This window comes from Pleuronectes platessa, chromosome 23, assembly GCF_947347685.1.
Source record: "Pleuronectes platessa chromosome 23, fPlePla1.1, whole genome shotgun sequence".
Taxonomy (NCBI): domain Eukaryota; kingdom Metazoa; phylum Chordata; class Actinopteri; order Pleuronectiformes; family Pleuronectidae; genus Pleuronectes; species Pleuronectes platessa.
Window position 1 is genome coordinate 661,427 of NC_070648.1, and position 18,135 is coordinate 679,561.

At 43.6% G+C, this 18,135-nt stretch overlaps 1 protein-coding gene across 1 annotated transcript; it reads left to right on the forward strand.

Moving 5' to 3' along the window:
* Positions 1 to 1,931: 1,931 nt before the first annotated feature.
* LOC128430553 (uncharacterized) lies at positions 1,932 to 11,345 on the forward strand. Its single transcript, XM_053416654.1, has 13 exons — positions 1,932 to 1,975; positions 2,073 to 2,248; positions 4,852 to 5,124; positions 5,233 to 5,499; positions 6,009 to 6,374; positions 6,913 to 7,164; positions 7,518 to 7,766; positions 8,075 to 8,194; positions 8,318 to 8,333; positions 8,426 to 8,517; positions 8,641 to 8,685; positions 9,153 to 9,215; positions 9,438 to 11,345. The coding sequence occupies exons 1-13, from the start codon at positions 1,932 to 1,934 to the stop codon at positions 9,446 to 9,448; spliced, it is 1,974 nt and encodes a 657-aa protein (XP_053272629.1). The 3' UTR covers positions 9,449 to 11,345.
* Positions 11,346 to 18,135: the final 6,790 nt, after the last annotated feature.

The following is an 18,135-nucleotide window of genomic DNA, read 5'->3' on the forward strand; positions in this document are numbered from 1 at the left end:
TTAGAGGGCATGTAGGGAGGTAGGAAGATTAGAGTGCAGGTAGGGAGGTAGGAAGGTTAGAGTGCAGGTAGGGAGGTAGGAAGGTTAGAGTGCAGGTAGGGAGGTAAGAAGGTTAGAGGGCATGTAGGGAGGTAGGAAGATTAGAGTGCAGGTAGGGAGGTAGGAAGATTAGAGTGCAGGTAGGGAGGTAGGAAGATTAGAGTGCAGGTAGGGAGGTAGGAAGGTTAGATTAAATTCTCCACCCTCTTTAAGTTGGTGTTGAAAACAGTCTGAAGGTCACTGAGTGGAGCAACTCACAGTGAAAGTGGAAGTGGCTGAGGATCATTGTTCCTCACTGTGACCTACATGAACTATTGTGTGGGCACACACACACACACACACACACACACACACACACACACACACACTTTCATACCTACATCACTGAACGTTGTTTGAAAGATGCAGATTTGACAAATGATTCAACTCTTTGAATTCAGCCCATTTGGATCAGAACACACCAACGAGCGAAGTAATGAATAACGACTGCTGCATGTTTTCATGTGTGGATTCGATGCAGAGTCCAAACGTTTCAGCAGGAACCAAACCAACAACTCAGTTTCACATGGTTTTAAACATAGAACTCATACGTGCCTTTAGCACCAAGAACAGACCAATCAGGAAGAGGGTCTGTCGTTGGTATTTGAGTCTGATGGTCTCAGTCGTCACTCCACAACATGGAGCTCTTATCTCTCTGTATCCCACTGTGTGAGTAGCAGGTTCTGTTTGAAGTTTAAAGCTGTTTGTCTAAATTATATCAGATTTATTTATTCAGCCAGCATCTAGACGTCATCTTTAATCTCCTGTTGTCTCATGTGAAGGTTTCTGTGTCTTTGTCTCCTCAGTGATTCTGACACTTGTTGCTGAAGTCCACAGCCTGAAGGATCGGAGAGACGGTAAATCCACTTCCTGCTAATCAGCTCCCTACACGTCAGAGTTCAGTACATGGACCGTGATGTCGAGTGTCTTTGCTAACGTTTCTCATGATCCTGGGTTTAGCTCAGCAGGCAGGTGGTGTGTGTGTGTGTGGGGGGGGGGGGGGGGTTAAATCACTATGTTGTAATCTCAATAACGTAAAGACAATAGCATTGATTAAATATCTTAAATATCCGTTTGTCCCAGATGCAGCTTTTCCTCACTTCGATCCACAACGACTGCAGTTGTTTCAGTACGAGTCGGTCTCTATCAGCTGTGAGGATCTGAAAGGCCTCAGCGAGTGGAGAGTGATGAGGAGGCTGAAGGATCTAACTCCATCAGACACTTCTTCCTGGGAGACGTCGACCAGATCCCGCACGATCAAAACCGTGCATGAATCCGACAGCGGAGAATATTGGTGCGAAGACGAACACGGAGAGAAAAGTAACGCAGTTAACGTCACTGTTGGTGAGTTGAACAAAATCTGATCCAACCTTTTGATGTTCAACTTATCAATGGACTGAGGTGGCCCACGTTCTCCCAGCTTGAGGGGGGGTACTTTATGAATGAACAGGAGCTTGTGGGTGCAGCTTGTAGCGTTGAAGGCACCTGGTCTCTACGGCAGTGTTTTATTTCAACTATAGACGATCTCTGCCACAGCTTCATCATAGCATAAATCATCTGTTTGGCGACATTGGCGGTCGTCCCTCTCATCGGTGTTCATTATTACATCCATAAAGGTTTCACTGTCCTGTACCAGCAGAAAATGAAGATCTTCTCATCGTGCACGACAAACAGAGACTTCAAGGTTGAGTCTGTTTTACACTGTAGGTGGAGAGCTGATCCTAGATATTCCTCTTGGTCCTGTGATGGAGGGAGATGACCTGACTCTGAGCTGCATCATGGAGAAACCTTTCCACCGAATCGCTGAGTTCTTCAGGGACAACGTCCGTATCACGACGGGATAAAAAGGAGTGATGAGCATCTTCCGTGTGTCCAAGTCTGATGAAGGACTCTACAAGTGCAACGTCTCCGGAGTCGGAGAATCACCAGAGAGCTGGCTGAATGTCCAAGGTCAGAGCAGCCTTATATATACACAAGTTACATCACACCATTAGCTTGAATTTGAATGAATGGACCAAACCCAACTCAACTACGGCTCCAACACACAATGAACACAGGATTGTCAATGCGTCCTCCTCCGACAGTGGAAGCTACAGGTGTTTGGCTAAAGACAAGAAGAACTTGAATTCCACGACCGAGTGGAGCGATGACGTCACATTAACAGTTTCTGGTGAGAAAGACCAAGTTTTGAGAAACTGCCAAATGTCTCCTTCAGTTTATGTTCATATGCGCTGATAAGAAATAGAACACAACTAAAAAGTAACGAGGGATGCACCGATTCAAAAGCTGAACATCTTACCGATATTTATCTTGTTGTTGCGATCAGCCTGTTGGCGAGTAAGATGAGGTTCACCGATGTTTAGATGTTATTCTCATCTGGGAGGAAACGAGTGCTGTTCAGAATCCAAGTCAAAACATCCTGGAGACAAACGATCTGGGACCAAGGTCCTGACGATACTCGACCAATCGTGAGTCAGCCTCAGCTGTCAGTCACGATGTTTCACCATGTTTTTATAACGTCAAAAACTAATTCAGTTCAACTCAAAACTTGAACATACAGAACATCAGAGGAACAAGAACTTCCTTTCCTCCTGAGATAATCTGACCTCTACTGCAGCCAGCCACCAGGGGGCGAGCTCACTGTTGTGGAGCTGTGATGTGGTCCATCTTTATATACGGTGGATGCTCAGCACCTTTAGACCAGATGGATGTGGTCCACTTCAGGCAGTGATGCAGCTCCTCTAGCTTTCCTGTGGACAGAATGGATCTGAGCCTAAACTCGTCCACTTGTTAAAGAGCTAATGTGGTCCAACCATCCCAGAAGACACCTGGGTCCAGGGTTCGAATTATCTTTTTGTCTCTAAGGGGGTCTCTATCTTATAAAAAAGTTGGCGCACCACGCACATAGCCTACCAAGGCTAAACAATGAAATAGCCTAGGCGCGAGCAGCGCTTTTGCGCACGGTAGGCATAGGCTGTATATAACTTGACACACGCACACAACAGACAGACACATTTTTGTACAGAAATTGATTTATTTTAATTAATTTCAATATATTATTGATTGTAATAGTCCATATATATGTAGCCCTATAGTCAATTCCCTGTTAAGACTCGGCTTTTACCTGAGTTCACTTTAAACCACCTGAATAATGTCTACTAATGGAAATGAGGAGTCTATAACGCATTGTCAACTATTTACAAATAATTGATTTAACCAAAGCAGTCATGTAGCTGAAATAATAATGATTCGTTACCGGAAATAAGATGTAGTTATGTTTAGGCTATTTAAACTATATTTAGTCCCTGTATAACAAACTCAATGGATATGGGCACTAGGCCAATAATGACAATAGCAATCTCCCTTATCAATTAACTGCATAAAACAGCACTTCACATTTAAAACTGAATCATCAATATTGGAGCTAATAATAGGCCACACAGAATGGTAACTCTCACAAAACTCTCCCTGGTATAACATAAACTTTGTGTTCACATGAAATTACAGTCACCTGTTACAAACAGGAACATCATACAGGTATAAAAGAAAATACAAAAGCCGGCACTGAAAAGGCACAAATAAAACGATCAGTTCAACCCCCCATTGCAGGCCTGTTAACTGGGTTCTTTGGCGCCCAATAAGGGCTACTCACGACCACCTGGTTTGTGGCGCGTGCACCGATAATATTGCCAGCTAACCGGCAATCGTTCCTGGCCAACTGGTCGTCCCACGTAGCTGAATGGAACCGCTAGCGTTCCCGGTAGCTAGCGGCGCTATTAAGTGGCGTAGCTTCCTCAAAGGAACCACGAGCGTCCGGGTTGCTCGGGTGCTATTTGAGCAGCACGTTATCTTGCTAGATGACGGCGGTACACCTCCGCTAAATCAGCTAGCACTGTATACCTGCACAATACTGAGCCAGCTAGATAACTCCAAAACGGAACATAAAATACTGTGCCCTTTCGCGAGCTGAATGAAAACAAAAAACTCTTAGGTACTAAACTGAAAGTGGCGTCACCTTCTTAATACTGCTGTAGCATCCTTATTAATGTCCCTCTTTTACTTCACCGTTACTTCAACTCAGTCGGTCTCCTTTCTCACCTCTTTTTCTCTCTGTGCTCTCCGGTGTGTTTGTTTTGATCCCGCCTCTCAACCAATAGGGAGTCACTATTCTTGAGTGAGGGTCATTACCACCAACTGCTGACCATTTCACCTAACTAGCATGTTAGATTGACTACACTCTACCTATTTTACTTTTTTAACTTATTACTGAAACTATGTAGACATATGATTGCCCAACCATATCCCCTTGCTTTATCAACAGTTATTTAATTAGCATCTTTACACTTTAGGTATGGCAGACACCTTCAGATATGAGAGACCCCCTCAGATTTTTGACTTTGTTGCTTTCATGGGAGCTAGTCCTCACTCTCTGGGAGCTCGGCTCCCTCTGGCTCCCACGTAATTCGAACACTGCCTGGGTCTTTATGGTAAACATGTGGTGCTCTAGGCAAAGTGGGATCTGGATGTGAACCTAAAGTGGTCCATGTGGTGAATATGGTCCAAATAGATCCAAACGAATCTGGGCCACGTCTGGCAGCTTTGGTTGATGTACGGTACGTCTGTGGCTAACTTGTGGCTCTGATGTGGCAAACAGGTGGTATAATCTGGACCAAACCATTCTGTGCTTCTGCTTTTACTGCATGTTTTACTACATGTTCTACTCATTTCAATCAACTCACATGAAATGGACTAAAGTGTTTTTAACATTAACAGAAAGACCAGCGGCTCACCTGAGTGCTGACCACAGAGCCTTTCCAGTAGGGGGCAGTGTGCTCCTGACCTGCTCCGTGGGCCCAGCATCACCTGGATGGAAGTATTACTGGTACAGAGGTGAGAAAACCTCGGAGCCCCTGACGGATGAGGACTTCAAGTCACATGGACAAAGTGCTAGTGCCTCACGTGAAGGACTGTACTGGTGCAGAGGAGGAAGAGGAGATCCAGTTTACTACACCCAGTACAGTCACCCAGTCAGGATTCATGGAATCGGTGAGTGAGGAGAGAATCCATTCTGCGTCCATGACTGTTTGTTGAGATGACGTAAAGGTTGATGCTGATACAAGCTGTTATTCTGTCTTTACTGGTGAATATGAACAGTCCACAACAGAGCTGCTGTGACTCTTCAACCCAACTGGCCGAGCAGATACAGAGGAGAAGCCTTCACCCTGAGGTGTGAGATCCAGGGAGGAGACTCTGAGTGGGAGTATGAATGGACAGCAACCAGCTCACATGCACCCCCCAACACAAAGGAGTTCAGGATCAGTCTGGGGTCAGATCTGAGCGGCAGCTACTGGTGTCAGGGCCGACTGAAAGGTGCACGGCAGAACTCAACAGGCTGGAGTGCTCCCCTCACGTTGTCTGACGGTGAGTCAAGTCATATTTAGTATTAAAATATGTGTTTAACTTGAAATACTACAAAGTTTATATGTGTTATATGCACATGAACAAAAGAGAAGCCAAAGTATCCCAGATACCAGCCATCTTTCACTTTTCAGGTCATTTAGAGCCAGAGTCTGTGAAATCATGATAGAGGTGTGGAGCTGGGGTATCGAGGTCCCGCCCATACATGTACCAATCATGAGTCAGAGTCAGCTGTCAATCAGGACATTTCACTGTTTTTATAGCATCAAATAACTAATTAAAACCAAACTGATCAGAAACATGAACTCGTGAACAAACTCAAATGAAAGAAACCATGGTGGACATGTACTGCAGGCAGCCACCAGGGGGCGGTGTTATCGTTTGGCTTCACTTTTGGGGGCAGTCATGTCGATGGCTGAATGTGAAGCATCCAGAAATGTCATTGGTTCCAAAATGAACATCTGTAGACAAACATGAAGACGTGTTTCTGTTGTGACGATGTTCTGTTTCAGCGGCTGCACCACGACCTGTCCTCACTGTGTCTCCATCATGGCTGACTCCTGGAGCCTCAGGGACTCTCACCTGTGGGGGGGTTCCACATCCCACTGCAGGATGGAGGTTCTACTGGTACAGAGCTGACCCCATTAGTTTGGATCAAGTCCCCAGATGTAAACAGTCAATTCGATATGGGTGGAGTGATCTGCACATTCCTGACAAGTTCAGTTATGAGCTGCTCCCAGGAAGCGACGGAGGAACTGAACAAAACTCCTTCATCATCCAAGGCCTGACGGAGTCAGCAGGTTATTCATGTCGAGCTGGAAGAGGAGACCCCGTGTTTTACACTGAGTACAGTAAGACAAAGTGGGTGTGGCCTGTAGGTGAGTTTGTTTCTCTCTCTTGAAGCAGATGTTGTCCCTTCAGTCGGTCAGTTACTTGGGGAACTTTACTTTGGCTGGTTCCTCCAGCTGATTCACTTTTAGAGGTCATAGGTCAAAGGTCAAGACAGATACAGGGTTAGAGAGACAATCTGAAGTTTATATTGATCAGAGAATCATTCCCCAAAATCTAATGTCACATGAAATTATTCTTTGTGTTCATCCTATAGGACTGACCTGAAGGTGATATTATTTATGATCATATGCTCGGACTGACATCATCATGATGTCACTGTGATGTCACTGTGATGTCAACAAACGATGTCGTCCTTCTGACGTTTCCTCTGTAAAATGACTCAAAGCCTAAAATGACATCTTTAATCTGGAAACATTACAAAGTTATTCTGGTAATATTATGACCTGATTCCAAAAAACAAGATGTGACTGAGATGGAGTCTCTGCTGATGACTTCACGTCTTTAATGCTCAACATATTTTAACCATTAGTTTCTGTTTCACACTTCATGTCACGTTTTTTTCAGATTCCAATTCGTCAGTGTCTCTCACAGTGAGTCCGGACTCAGTGCAGCACTACTATTATGACAAGGTCCGTCTGACCTGCGAGGGAAACTCTGATAAGTGGAGATTGTGGATATTTACTGGAGACGAAGTGCAATTGTCAGAGTGCAAGTCTCAGGAGACAAGCTTCACATGGAACATGGATCGTTTTCCTTCTGGAGTTGTCTGGTGTGGATCTGGATCAGAGATCAGCAACGCAGTCAACATCACTGCAGGTTGTAGTTTTTCATTGAATCTATGCACACTGTGCATGTTTACAACATCCCATAATGTGATTTAAAGGTACAGTAACTGAAAGTGAGGAGCACTGCCTCCCTTCACTGCTCCTGCAGGAGCTGCACCCCCCACATGTACCAAGGTGCATCACATCAAACATGATCTCTGGATGAAATTCACCCTCTTTATTTACACAACCACACGTTCAACAACCAGAATCAGCTGTGAGAGTGTGTCTGTCTGCGTTAAACAAGCAGACATCACGTGACTGTGTGGACGCCACAGCCCACAGCGCCACCCGGAGGCTGTTTCCCTCTCCTCCCTTGTTGATGGTTTTTTTAACTGTTTACAGTTTACGGTCATGTTGTCTTGAAGAGCCCTGTCCATCCTGTGACTGAGGGACAGTCAGTTACTCTCAGCTGCTCATGGTACAGAAGAACAAAACTCGATTCCAGTTTCTCTTTCTACAAAAATGGTGAACTCCTCCAAAGTGATGTCAGAAGGAAACTGGAAATCTCAGCTGTGTCAAAGTCAGATGAAGGTTTCTACAAGTGTGGACGTTCAGGAGACTTCTCACCAGAGAGTTGGATGTCAGTAAAATGTGAGTGTGATCAATATGAGGTAGAAAAGGAGTCTCCAGGTTGAGAAGTAGATTCAAAACTTTTCTGCTCAGTATTTTCACTGAGACGGTTTCTAAACACCAGGTCCACTTGTTCAATAAACTTGTTCACATATTTTTACAGCTGGAAACTTATTGTACACATATATAAAGTATTTCTACGTCTAAAAACCTTTTGTGCACAATTTAAAATATACATTTTTTTCATGTCAAAATGTCTGAAGTGTTGGTTCTATGTTTCTCCTCGTCATGGATCTTTCTTTGCTCCTCACTGCTCCTCCTCTGATCAGTGACTCCTGCAGCACCTCCCTCTGCGTCTCCTGTGCTGCTGGTCGTTGGGCTGGTTGGAGGCTTCACACTGATTCTCCTCCTCTTGCTGCTGCTGTTGTGTTGGTGCAGGAATTCAAAGAGTGAGAGCTGCTCTGGTTCATTTCATTTAAATCAAACTTATTCCAAACTATTGTCACGATAGTCATGGAGCAGAGGTTGAAAAATAAAATCATGTAACGTGATCATTATTGTCTTTTCCACAGATCTGTGTTGTGACAGGTTGGTTCCACTCTCTCTTGATTCATCTTCAACAAAACATCAATACTTTACTTTTTCTGTTTCATTCACTTGTGATTGTTTGATTGTTTCAGGCTCAGCCAGTCTCTGAGAACCAATCAGAGCTCAGACCCAACTGTCCACCACGATGAAGTCCAGCTGCCAGTGTACTCGTCTCTTCTCCACGGTCAGCCGTCCTTCTCCTCCTGAATGTCTTCACAGATATTTCTAACTTGATGCTTTTCAGAAGAACCTAGTCACAAAGTTTCCAATTACATTTCATGTTGATTTGATTTTTATTGACTCGTAGGTGACGACTGCATCTATGAATCAATCAGAGGAGACACGGAGGAAGGTACAGTATAAAATGTGTCTCCTGCAGAGAAGTCCTCAATGAAAAACCTTCTGGTTTCAGGTGGACGGGCAGATGAGGACAGAAATGTCCAACACGAAGTCATGACATCAATACACACGTGTGGTTTTCCAACATCTCATTTTAGTCACATGGTCCAAAGACAGACATTTGGACTCTTCAGTTGAGTCTGAAGCAGAGTTACAGGTGGAAAGGTTCCTCAGACCCGGCTCCAGACCAATGCACCAGAATGTAGTCTGACCCGGATCAAACTGAACCAGGGATCGGTTTTGCTGCGTCCACATAATGTTTGAACAACAAGGACGTTCATTTGCATTGGACCACGTGTGGAGCACCTGAAGCTGGTGAAGCTGGTTGTGATAGAGATAATAGAGTGGCAACGAGATCAACTACATGAATAAAACAGTGGTTCTCCACCTTCTCAAGTCGGTTCTGTCTGATCTTCACAGGAACCCGAGGTGATCCAGAGGAGACGTCTGACTACGTTAATGAAAATCCACATTCAGCTTCAGGTACAAATATTAACAACTGGCTGTTCAGCTACTGGCTCATGTGCATCTGAAATAAACCTCAACTGAAACTCAAATTGTTCTTGTACGATAAGTATGCAGTTCAATTGGTGTCTCACATTTCAAATCCTTTGTGTAAAACTATGAACGGCCTTGATCCTGTTGTGGTGTTGAAGTATCAAGTGTGTACTTTAGTAATTTATAGTTATTGTCACTTTGTTTCAGGAGGACTATGAATGGTGCATCCTCCAGAAAACAAGAGCATGAAAATCAACATTCATCCTGAAACACCTTCACATGTTAGACTCACCAGTTTTAAAACAGCTCATTGGAAAGAACGCCTTGATCTGGATTGAATTTCAGTATAAATGAAAAATAAATGTTGTGATATTTGCTTTTGTGTTTACGTTCAATATTTCAATTTGCTGATATAGGTCTTTTAAGATGTGCTCCGATATGAAAAGGTTTATTTTACAAGATAAACAATGTGCATTATGATTATATTTTACATTGAACATTTTTTGTCTTAATTCAAGTTCTATATAATCTGTCGTATTTGTGTTTTCTTTCAATTTATCTTTATTTCTTCATGAAATATTGTTTTACTTGAGCTTTATTGCAATTTTATATATAAGCAATAGCTTTTTACTCCTTGATATCGGTATCTGCATTGGCCCCTAAAAAAAAATTTAGGGGCCAGTCTGTGGTTATGTTCTATATACAGTCTGTGGTTATGTTCCATATACAGTCTGTGTGTTATGTTCCATATACAGTCTGTGGTTATGTTCCATATACAGTCTGTGGTTATGTTCTATATACAGTCTGTGGTTATGATCCATATACAGTCTGTGGTTATGTTCCATATACAGTCTGTGTGTTATGTTCCATATACAGTCTGTGGTTATGTTCCATATACAGTCTGTGGTTATGTTCTATATACAGTCTGTGGTTATGATCCATATACAGTCTGTGTGTTATGTTCCATATACAGTCTGTGTGTTATGTTCCATATACAGTCTGTGGTTATGTTCCATATACAGTCTGTGTGTTATGTTCCATATAAAGTGTGTGGTTATGTTCCATATACAGTCTGTGGTTATGTTCTATATACAGTCTGTGGTTATGATCCATATACAGTCTGTGGTTATGTTCCATATACAGTCTGTGTGTTATGTTCCATATACAGTCTGTGGTTATGTTCCATATACAGTCTGTGTGTTATGTTCCATATAAAGTGTGTGGTTATGTTCCATATAAAGTGTGTGGTTATGTTCTATATACAGTCTGTGGTTATGATCCATATACAGTCTGTGGTTATGTTCCATATACAGTCTGTGGTTATGTTCCATATACAGTCTGTGGTTATGTTCTATATACAGTCTGTGGTTATGTTCCATATACAGTCTGTGGTTATGTTCCATATACAGTCTGTGGTTATGTTCTATATACAGTCTGTGGTTATGATCCATATACAGTCTGTGTGTTATGTTCCATATACAGTCTGTGGTTATGTTCCATATACAGTCTGTGTGTTATGTTCCATATAAAGTGTGTGGTTATGTTCCATGTACAGTCTGTGGTTATGTTCTATATACAGTCTGTGGTTATGATCCATATACAGTCTGTGGTTATGTTCCATATACAGTCTGTGGTTATGTTCCATATACAGTCTGTGTGTTATGTTCCATATACAGTCTGTGGTTATGTTCCATATACAGTCTGTGGTTATGTTCCATATACAGTCTGTGTGTTATGTTCCATATAAAGTGTGTGGTTATGTTCCATATAAAGTGTGTGGTTATGTTCTATATACAGTCTGTGGTTATGATCCATATACAGTCTGTGGTTATGTTCCATATACAGTCTGTGGTTATGTTCCATATACAGTCTGTGGTTATGTTCTATATACAGTCTGTGGTTATGTTCCATATACAGTCTGTGGTTATGTTCCATATACAGTCTGTGGTTATGTGTGATTATTTCCATGGCTCGTAATTCTCTGTTTGATGAAAACACTCGTCTGCAGACAGTTTAGCTTTTTGTTTTGAAATGTGATGAACTGTAACAGATTATAATTCAAACACATAATTGAATGTGTTCTTTCTTTTATCTTTATTAAACTTTGAAATCCCAGCTGGACTCTGTCGATTATTTTGAAATCCCTCACCTTACGTGTCCTCAGTGTGACTTCCTGTCTGAGTGGGAGCTGGTTTCCTTCTGGTCCCACCAGTGTCTCCTCAGCCAGTTGCTCATGTGTGCAGTGGTCAGCTGGTCTTTGCCCAGTGAAGCTCTGCAGCTGATGGATGTTTCCTCCACATGACGTCTCTGCTCTGACCGATGACTCCGGCTTTCAAGTGAAGACAAGAAGGTTTGTGTTTTATTGTGGCAGGAAACTCTTCTGTTGAACATTTAAACCTTTGTCTCAGTGGGAAGACTTTTCTCCCACCTGCAGGTCTACATCCGGAAGAGGATTAGGGCCACTGTGGAAAAAACAAGTGAGTTCTGAGTTTAATCTCAGAATTCTGACTTTAAACTCAGAATTCTGACTTTAAACTCAGAAGTATTGGTGCCTGTAGCGAACCAACTTCGGGGCTCAGAGCAACACAATATAGGCTACTACTTTCCCACTTTCCCGCGGACCGAAAATGTCGGACCTCAGTGAGTTTTTGCGTGCTCGAAGGGTCCCAGAGGAAGCCATTTCATTCATGGAAGAGCAGAAGGTGAGTGAGGAAGATATGTGTTGGTTTGGGGCTTGGTGTTTGCAAAAACGAAGAAATGGCTGCAGATATGATGTATGTTACAAGCTCGTTAACTCGTTGCATGTTTGTACACTGGGCCCTGGTAGAGATGTAACCATCGTGAATGCATCGGTTAAATAAAAAAATAATCACGTCACAAGGCTTAAGGAGTAGGCTACGTGGGGCGGTCGGCGGTGTTTAGGCTGCGGAGCTAACGTTTACGTTATCTTCGTCTGCTTCATAGGCAGCCCTCTCCCGTCTGTGTGGCTGTAGGTGTGTGTTCACATGTGTTTGTTTATGTGTACGTTGGTGCGGAGCTCCGCCCTTCGTCAAACAGAGAGATGCATGACGATGATGCTATATGCTGCTTTATACTATATAAATAGTAGGGGAAACACTGGCAGATGCTCCCAGCACTTTCAAATCAGCCGTATGGCGACATTTTGGATTCCCAGTGTTGGGCCAGAGCCCAGCGGATGGCCACAAGACACAGGTCAGAGGTTAACACAAAGAAAATCTAAACAAAGGCCTGTATAAATTAAGGCCTTGTGGAACATTCCTATCCACCTGTGAGTACTTTTCCTGGCAGTTTCGAGAAACCCCAGCAGGTTTCAAGGCCCCCGCAGGAACACGGAACCCCTGCTGGGTCTGAAGAGCCCAAAGGGGGGGGGGGGGGGGGGGCACCAGACACTGGAGCCAGAGGAACAAAGGGTTGTTAAGCTTTCGGCGGGAAAACATCCTCCTGCAGGCTTAAGAATCTCCCCCTGGTGGTGGAAAATGTTCTGGGAATGCCTTGGAATCCCCGCTGAGTTCCAAGCCCCGCCCACTCAGATCCATTCCTGACACTCAATTGGCTTAAAGCCAGCATCATCCTATGACCAACTCCTGAAGGAGGAGGACCTCTCAGGTAATTTAAAAGCTCCGGCACCCCAAAAATCGCTGCCATTTACCCTGCACTGAAGACATCACCAGACCCCTTCGGGTCTTCAGCTGATTTAGTTGCTAAAGGGGGCAACCTTAACTTTTAGTTTATCAGCCCATTTCCGATTCCCTGAAGATAGAGCTGACCTTTCCAGTTAGTTGATCCGGAGGTAATTTTAGGGAGCAATTACAGACGTTTGTTTTATTTCCATTTTCTTTTATTTCTTTATTCAGTCAACGTTATTTTGATAAGGACTTTTTGTTATTTTAACTTGAAGAGGCCGCGCACAGGAACTCGCTCGCCGGCCGAGCATCACAGACTTTTCTTTTCACGATCCCCACAGCTGCGACACAGCTGTTAATCCCTGCAGGACAAAGCATCATTCTGTCTCAGAAGAGACGAGGCCGAATTCCGTTCCACGAGCAAGACGAATTCGCTCCATATCCGGTCCCAGCACGAAGCTGCTGCAACAGATGAACCAGCGCTATCCAGCTCGAGCCATGACGTCTTCACCTAATTCCGGGGATTCGCTGACCGCATGTACCCCGAGGAACACAACACGAGATTCACTGGACTTCTGGAAAATCCGCGCCACGCGCAAGCAACACCGCGAAGGTCACAGTAAGAGGCTTTATTGTCTGGGCAGAGACTAGTTTAAATACTTAGCGTGTCATGTTTATTTGAGTGTTTGTTTGTAGATCGCTGATCTGTTTTTAAGCCGTGTAACACGAGGGAACGATGCGTCACTTCCGGTTCCTTGTTTACATTGTCGAATGTTTTAAAGTGCCTCGCGCCGTGACAGAGAGCCTCCGGCAGCACTGTTATCGTCCGACTAAGTTTGCAGAGACCTAACCTGTTAAAAGATCGGTGCACAACTCTAATTTGTGTACTGAGTGGTGAAGTCACTGTAGCTGGTCTCAGACGATGTTTTTTTGATGTCTCTTTCCCTCTCTCTCTTTTCTCCTAAACCTGTTTTTACACACGTCCCGACCTACACTTACATATTTCATGTGGCATAGAAAATTCTAGATTTAAAGAGCCTTAATACATCTCGACGCCATTCGGCGCCAGAACCAGGAGATAAGAAATCCCTTTGTCTAAAGTTCCTTTGTGTAACAGGCGACCGACCGCCATCTTGTCTTCGACCTCATGTCGTCACCGGGGTCATAAACCTCCATCTTGAAAGTACGTGAACGTAACATCTTGATCCTGGCCAGACTACGTCACTACGTGATCTCGTCATTACGCCATAGCCACTCCCTTTTCTCTTTAGACACACACACCCACACACACACACACACATAGAGACACAGACAGGCAGACACACACGACCACACACACACCAGCAGATACTCAGTATTGCATGTGTGACCATTGTGATAACTGCTGCTGCTGTTGCCTTCTTTGAAATATTGGAGTTTGTTAAATGAAGAATCATTGAAATAACATTAACTTTATTTCCCCTTTTGAATAAATACTTTTGTAATTAAAGTATTTGTATTTCTGTGATTATTTGTACATGTGTATGTGAATACAGCTGGATTACCTGTGCTCGAACTTAAACCCTTCATTGTGTATTATATAATCATTAATATTAAATATTGAGATTATTAATATAATTTATCACTTGAGACTGATAGCTATAGTTTGACTAGTTGGCCCCTGTAACCAGGGTGGTGCCCCGCAATGATAAGCATTAATTACAGATTGTTTCATTCTTAATTGATAATTTTATTGTTTTCATTAATTATTTAACCATTATTAATTGATAACTGTATCATTTCTAATTAATTATTTTACTATTCTTAATTAGTAGCTATATAATTTTTAATTATTTTTAATAAATAATTTCTATTTTAATAATCATTTCTCATGATTATTAATATTAGCCAAGGTCAAATCTACTACTACTATTGAACAACACCAGTTTACACAAATGCAAACGCGCGAAATAGACAGACAAGACTAAAACAGAAGACATTACATGACTTCGTGTTTATGTAAATTCCTGTGCAGGCATTGCACTCCCTAGGATCAATTAGCCTGTTGATTTATTGTTTGAACCAAAAACAGAACAGTGCTTACAAGGGTTAGATGTATATATAATGATTTAGCCAGCTCTATTCATCCCATTCTCTCAAGTCTGACAGATGTTTAGTAGCACTAGTTTCACTTAAGTCAACGCAAAGGCTTTTCCTACATGCATGGAAAGGGTCCAGAATACAGTAACCTAGATGATTGCAGGCAACATCTCTGGAATCTGTCTCACAGTGAGAGAGCATGTAATATCACTTAAACATTTTTGCATGTGCACATTGAAAAAAAAAATCATTGTCTCTTATTTTATGTCCTCTGTGCAGATCGACCATGATGTCATTTTACTCATGGATGATGCAACTCTGGAAAATTACATTCCTTCCTACGGTGACCGAATTGCTGTCTTCAATTTCTGCAGAAGTAAAAAGTCCCTCCCCAAACGAAAGCAAGGGCTTTTAGAGAGACTTCGTGAGAAAATGAGAGTCAGAAAGGAAAGCACGAAGGAGAAGACATTACATGAAGACACAAGAACAACAGACATAAAGAAGCTAAAAACTACACGAAATGTAGAGATAGGATGGCTTCATGATGATGGTAAAGGAGCCAAACAGGTGAGGACAAAACAGGGCGGTGGCACTAGAAAGATACAGTTGCCAACTGATTCTGGATTAAAAGCTATTGTTGAAGAAGGACAGAAACTTTTCTTTCCTGGTGGGATCTCTCCTAAAGGACCAGTGTCTGATTTTCAGTTTGAGGTGTGGGATTTCAAACAGAACCGCCTCACCGATGAAACTTGCCAGTCTATTGGCATTATGTACATGACTGCAAAGCTGAGTATGTTATGCTTTTACATTGCAACCAGGCCAAAGGAAGTTGAAGATGATGTCAGCGAGGCATCTGATGTGGTTTTTGTCTCATCACACAGCAGCAATGAAACCAGTACAGCACAACTAAAAGTGGGAGATGCCACAGTTGATTTTGATGTAGATAAAGCAGTGAATGTGAAACGTATACTTCCAGACAACACTGAAGAGGCAGGAAGTGGATCCGGGGTCATGAGAGATGTTCTCAGCTGCTTCTGGCATGAATTCTACGAGCAATGCAAACTTGGTACAGCAGTTAAAGTGCCCTTCATTCGGCATGATTTTCCTGCTGAAACATGGAAGGCAATTGGTAGAATCCTTTTAAAAGGTTACCAAGACTGTCAGTATCTAACAAACAACCTCGCACTGCCCTTCCTTGAGCAAGTGCTTTTTAACTGTGTGTACAGTGACCTGAAAGTACATTTTCTACAGTTTGTAAGCAGGGAAGAACGTGACACTTTCATGCAAGCAATGAGTGATTTCTCCACGGTTGACTGTGATGACCTTGTTGAGATTCTTGACAGCTATGGATGCAGGAGGAGAATCACAGCCAAGACTCTTCCTACAATTCTTGACGAAATAGCACACAAAGAGCTTGTCCAAAAACCGATGTTCGTCATTGACTGCTGGAGAGAGATTACCCATCATCATCTCTTCCTCAGTCCAGAGGCATTGATCGAGTTGTTAACTGACCTGCAACCAACCTCAAAAAAGGTCTGTCAGCTGCCGAAATTTTAAAATGATTTGACTCCAAAACAAAAGGAAGTGAGAAATCATCTGCAAAGATTCATCAGAGAGCTCGATGAAATTAAACTGCAGAAATTTCTGCGGTTCTGCACCGGATCTGATATTGTGTTGGGACATGGTTTTTGTGCAAACCAGAGGCCTCCTTTCAGTCAAACTTGAAACAAACATGCCGCATGTGCTGGAGTGGACTCAATCCCCCAAGATGCCACAGGTTCCATTGATCTTAGAAAGTCAAGGAACTCAGTCTCCCAGAGGATGTAACAGGATGCTGCATGTCCTGGGGTCTGGACAATATCACACAAAGGTGTCAAGAACCACCAGGGTCAACTCCTATAGGTCACTCTGGTCCAAGACCTGTGAGGTCACCGGGGCCAATATAAGGAGAGGTCTCCCCAAAATCTTCCTCTCTTCTTCCATCCCGCCGAGGGCGGAAGGCTGTTCAAGCTCTCTATCCAGCTTCCTTCTCTATCCAACCCACAACCGGAGATCAGAGGTGCAGCTCCCAGCTCACCCCTCTCAAGGAAATCTCCTCGCCGTTCAAGCTCTACAAAACTCCTCGTAGCGACGCGATGTCCTGCAGGAGAACTTCAACCAGCATCTGAGCACACGGCTCGACAGAATCGCGAACTCTTTCTTATCGGATTCAACACCAGTGAAAACTGCATAAAAGATAAAAGATGAAAAACACAGATCATTCAATCAATCAATCAAATCTGTTGTGCTTGTTCAGCATTTATATGTAAACAATGTGACAGCGTGCTCTAAAGAATAAAAGCTTACACCCCCCCCCCCCTCTTTTCAGTGTAATGTAAAGGCAACAACCAAGAGAACAGAGGTGTAGCTGTGTGGGTAAGGAAGGAGGGAGGGAGGTTGTTAGGGAGATGGATGGGCAGATAGGGAGGTTAGAGGGCAGAAAGGGAGGTAGGAAGGTTAGAGGGCAGGTAGGGAGGTTAGAGGGCAGGTAGGCAGGTAGGAAGGTTAGAGGGCAGGTAGGGAGGTTAGAGGGCAGGTAGGCAGGTAGGAAGGTTAGAGGGCAGGTAGGGAGGTTAGAGGGCAGGTAGGCAGGTAGGAAGGTTAGAGGGCAGGTAGGTAGGTAGGAAGGTGGTTAAGTAGGGAGGTAGGAAGGTTAGAGGGCAGATAGGGAGGTAGGAAGGTGGTTAAGTAGGGAGGTAGGAAGGTTAGAGGGCAGGAAGGGAGGTAGGAAGGTTAGAGGGCAGGTAGGGACGTTAGAGGGCAGGTAGGGAGGTAGGAAGGTTAGAGAGCAGGTAGGGAGGTAGAAAGGTGGTTAAGTAGGGAGGTAGGAAGGTTAGAGAGCAGGTAGGGAGGTAGGACGGTTAGAGGGCAGGTAGGGAGGTAGAAAGGTGGTTAAGTAGGGAGGTAGGAAGGTTAGAGAGCAGGTAGGGAGGTAGGACGGTGGTTAAGTAGGGAGGTAGGAAGGTTAGAGGGCAGGTAGGGAGATAGGACGGTGGTTAGGTAAGAAGGTAGGAAGGTTAGAGGGCAGGTAGGGAGGTAGGAAGGTGGTTCAGTAGGGAGGTAGGACGGTGGTTAGGTAGGGAGGTAGGAAGGTTAGAGGGCAGGTAGGGAGATAGGACGGTGGTTAGGTAAGAAGGTAGGAA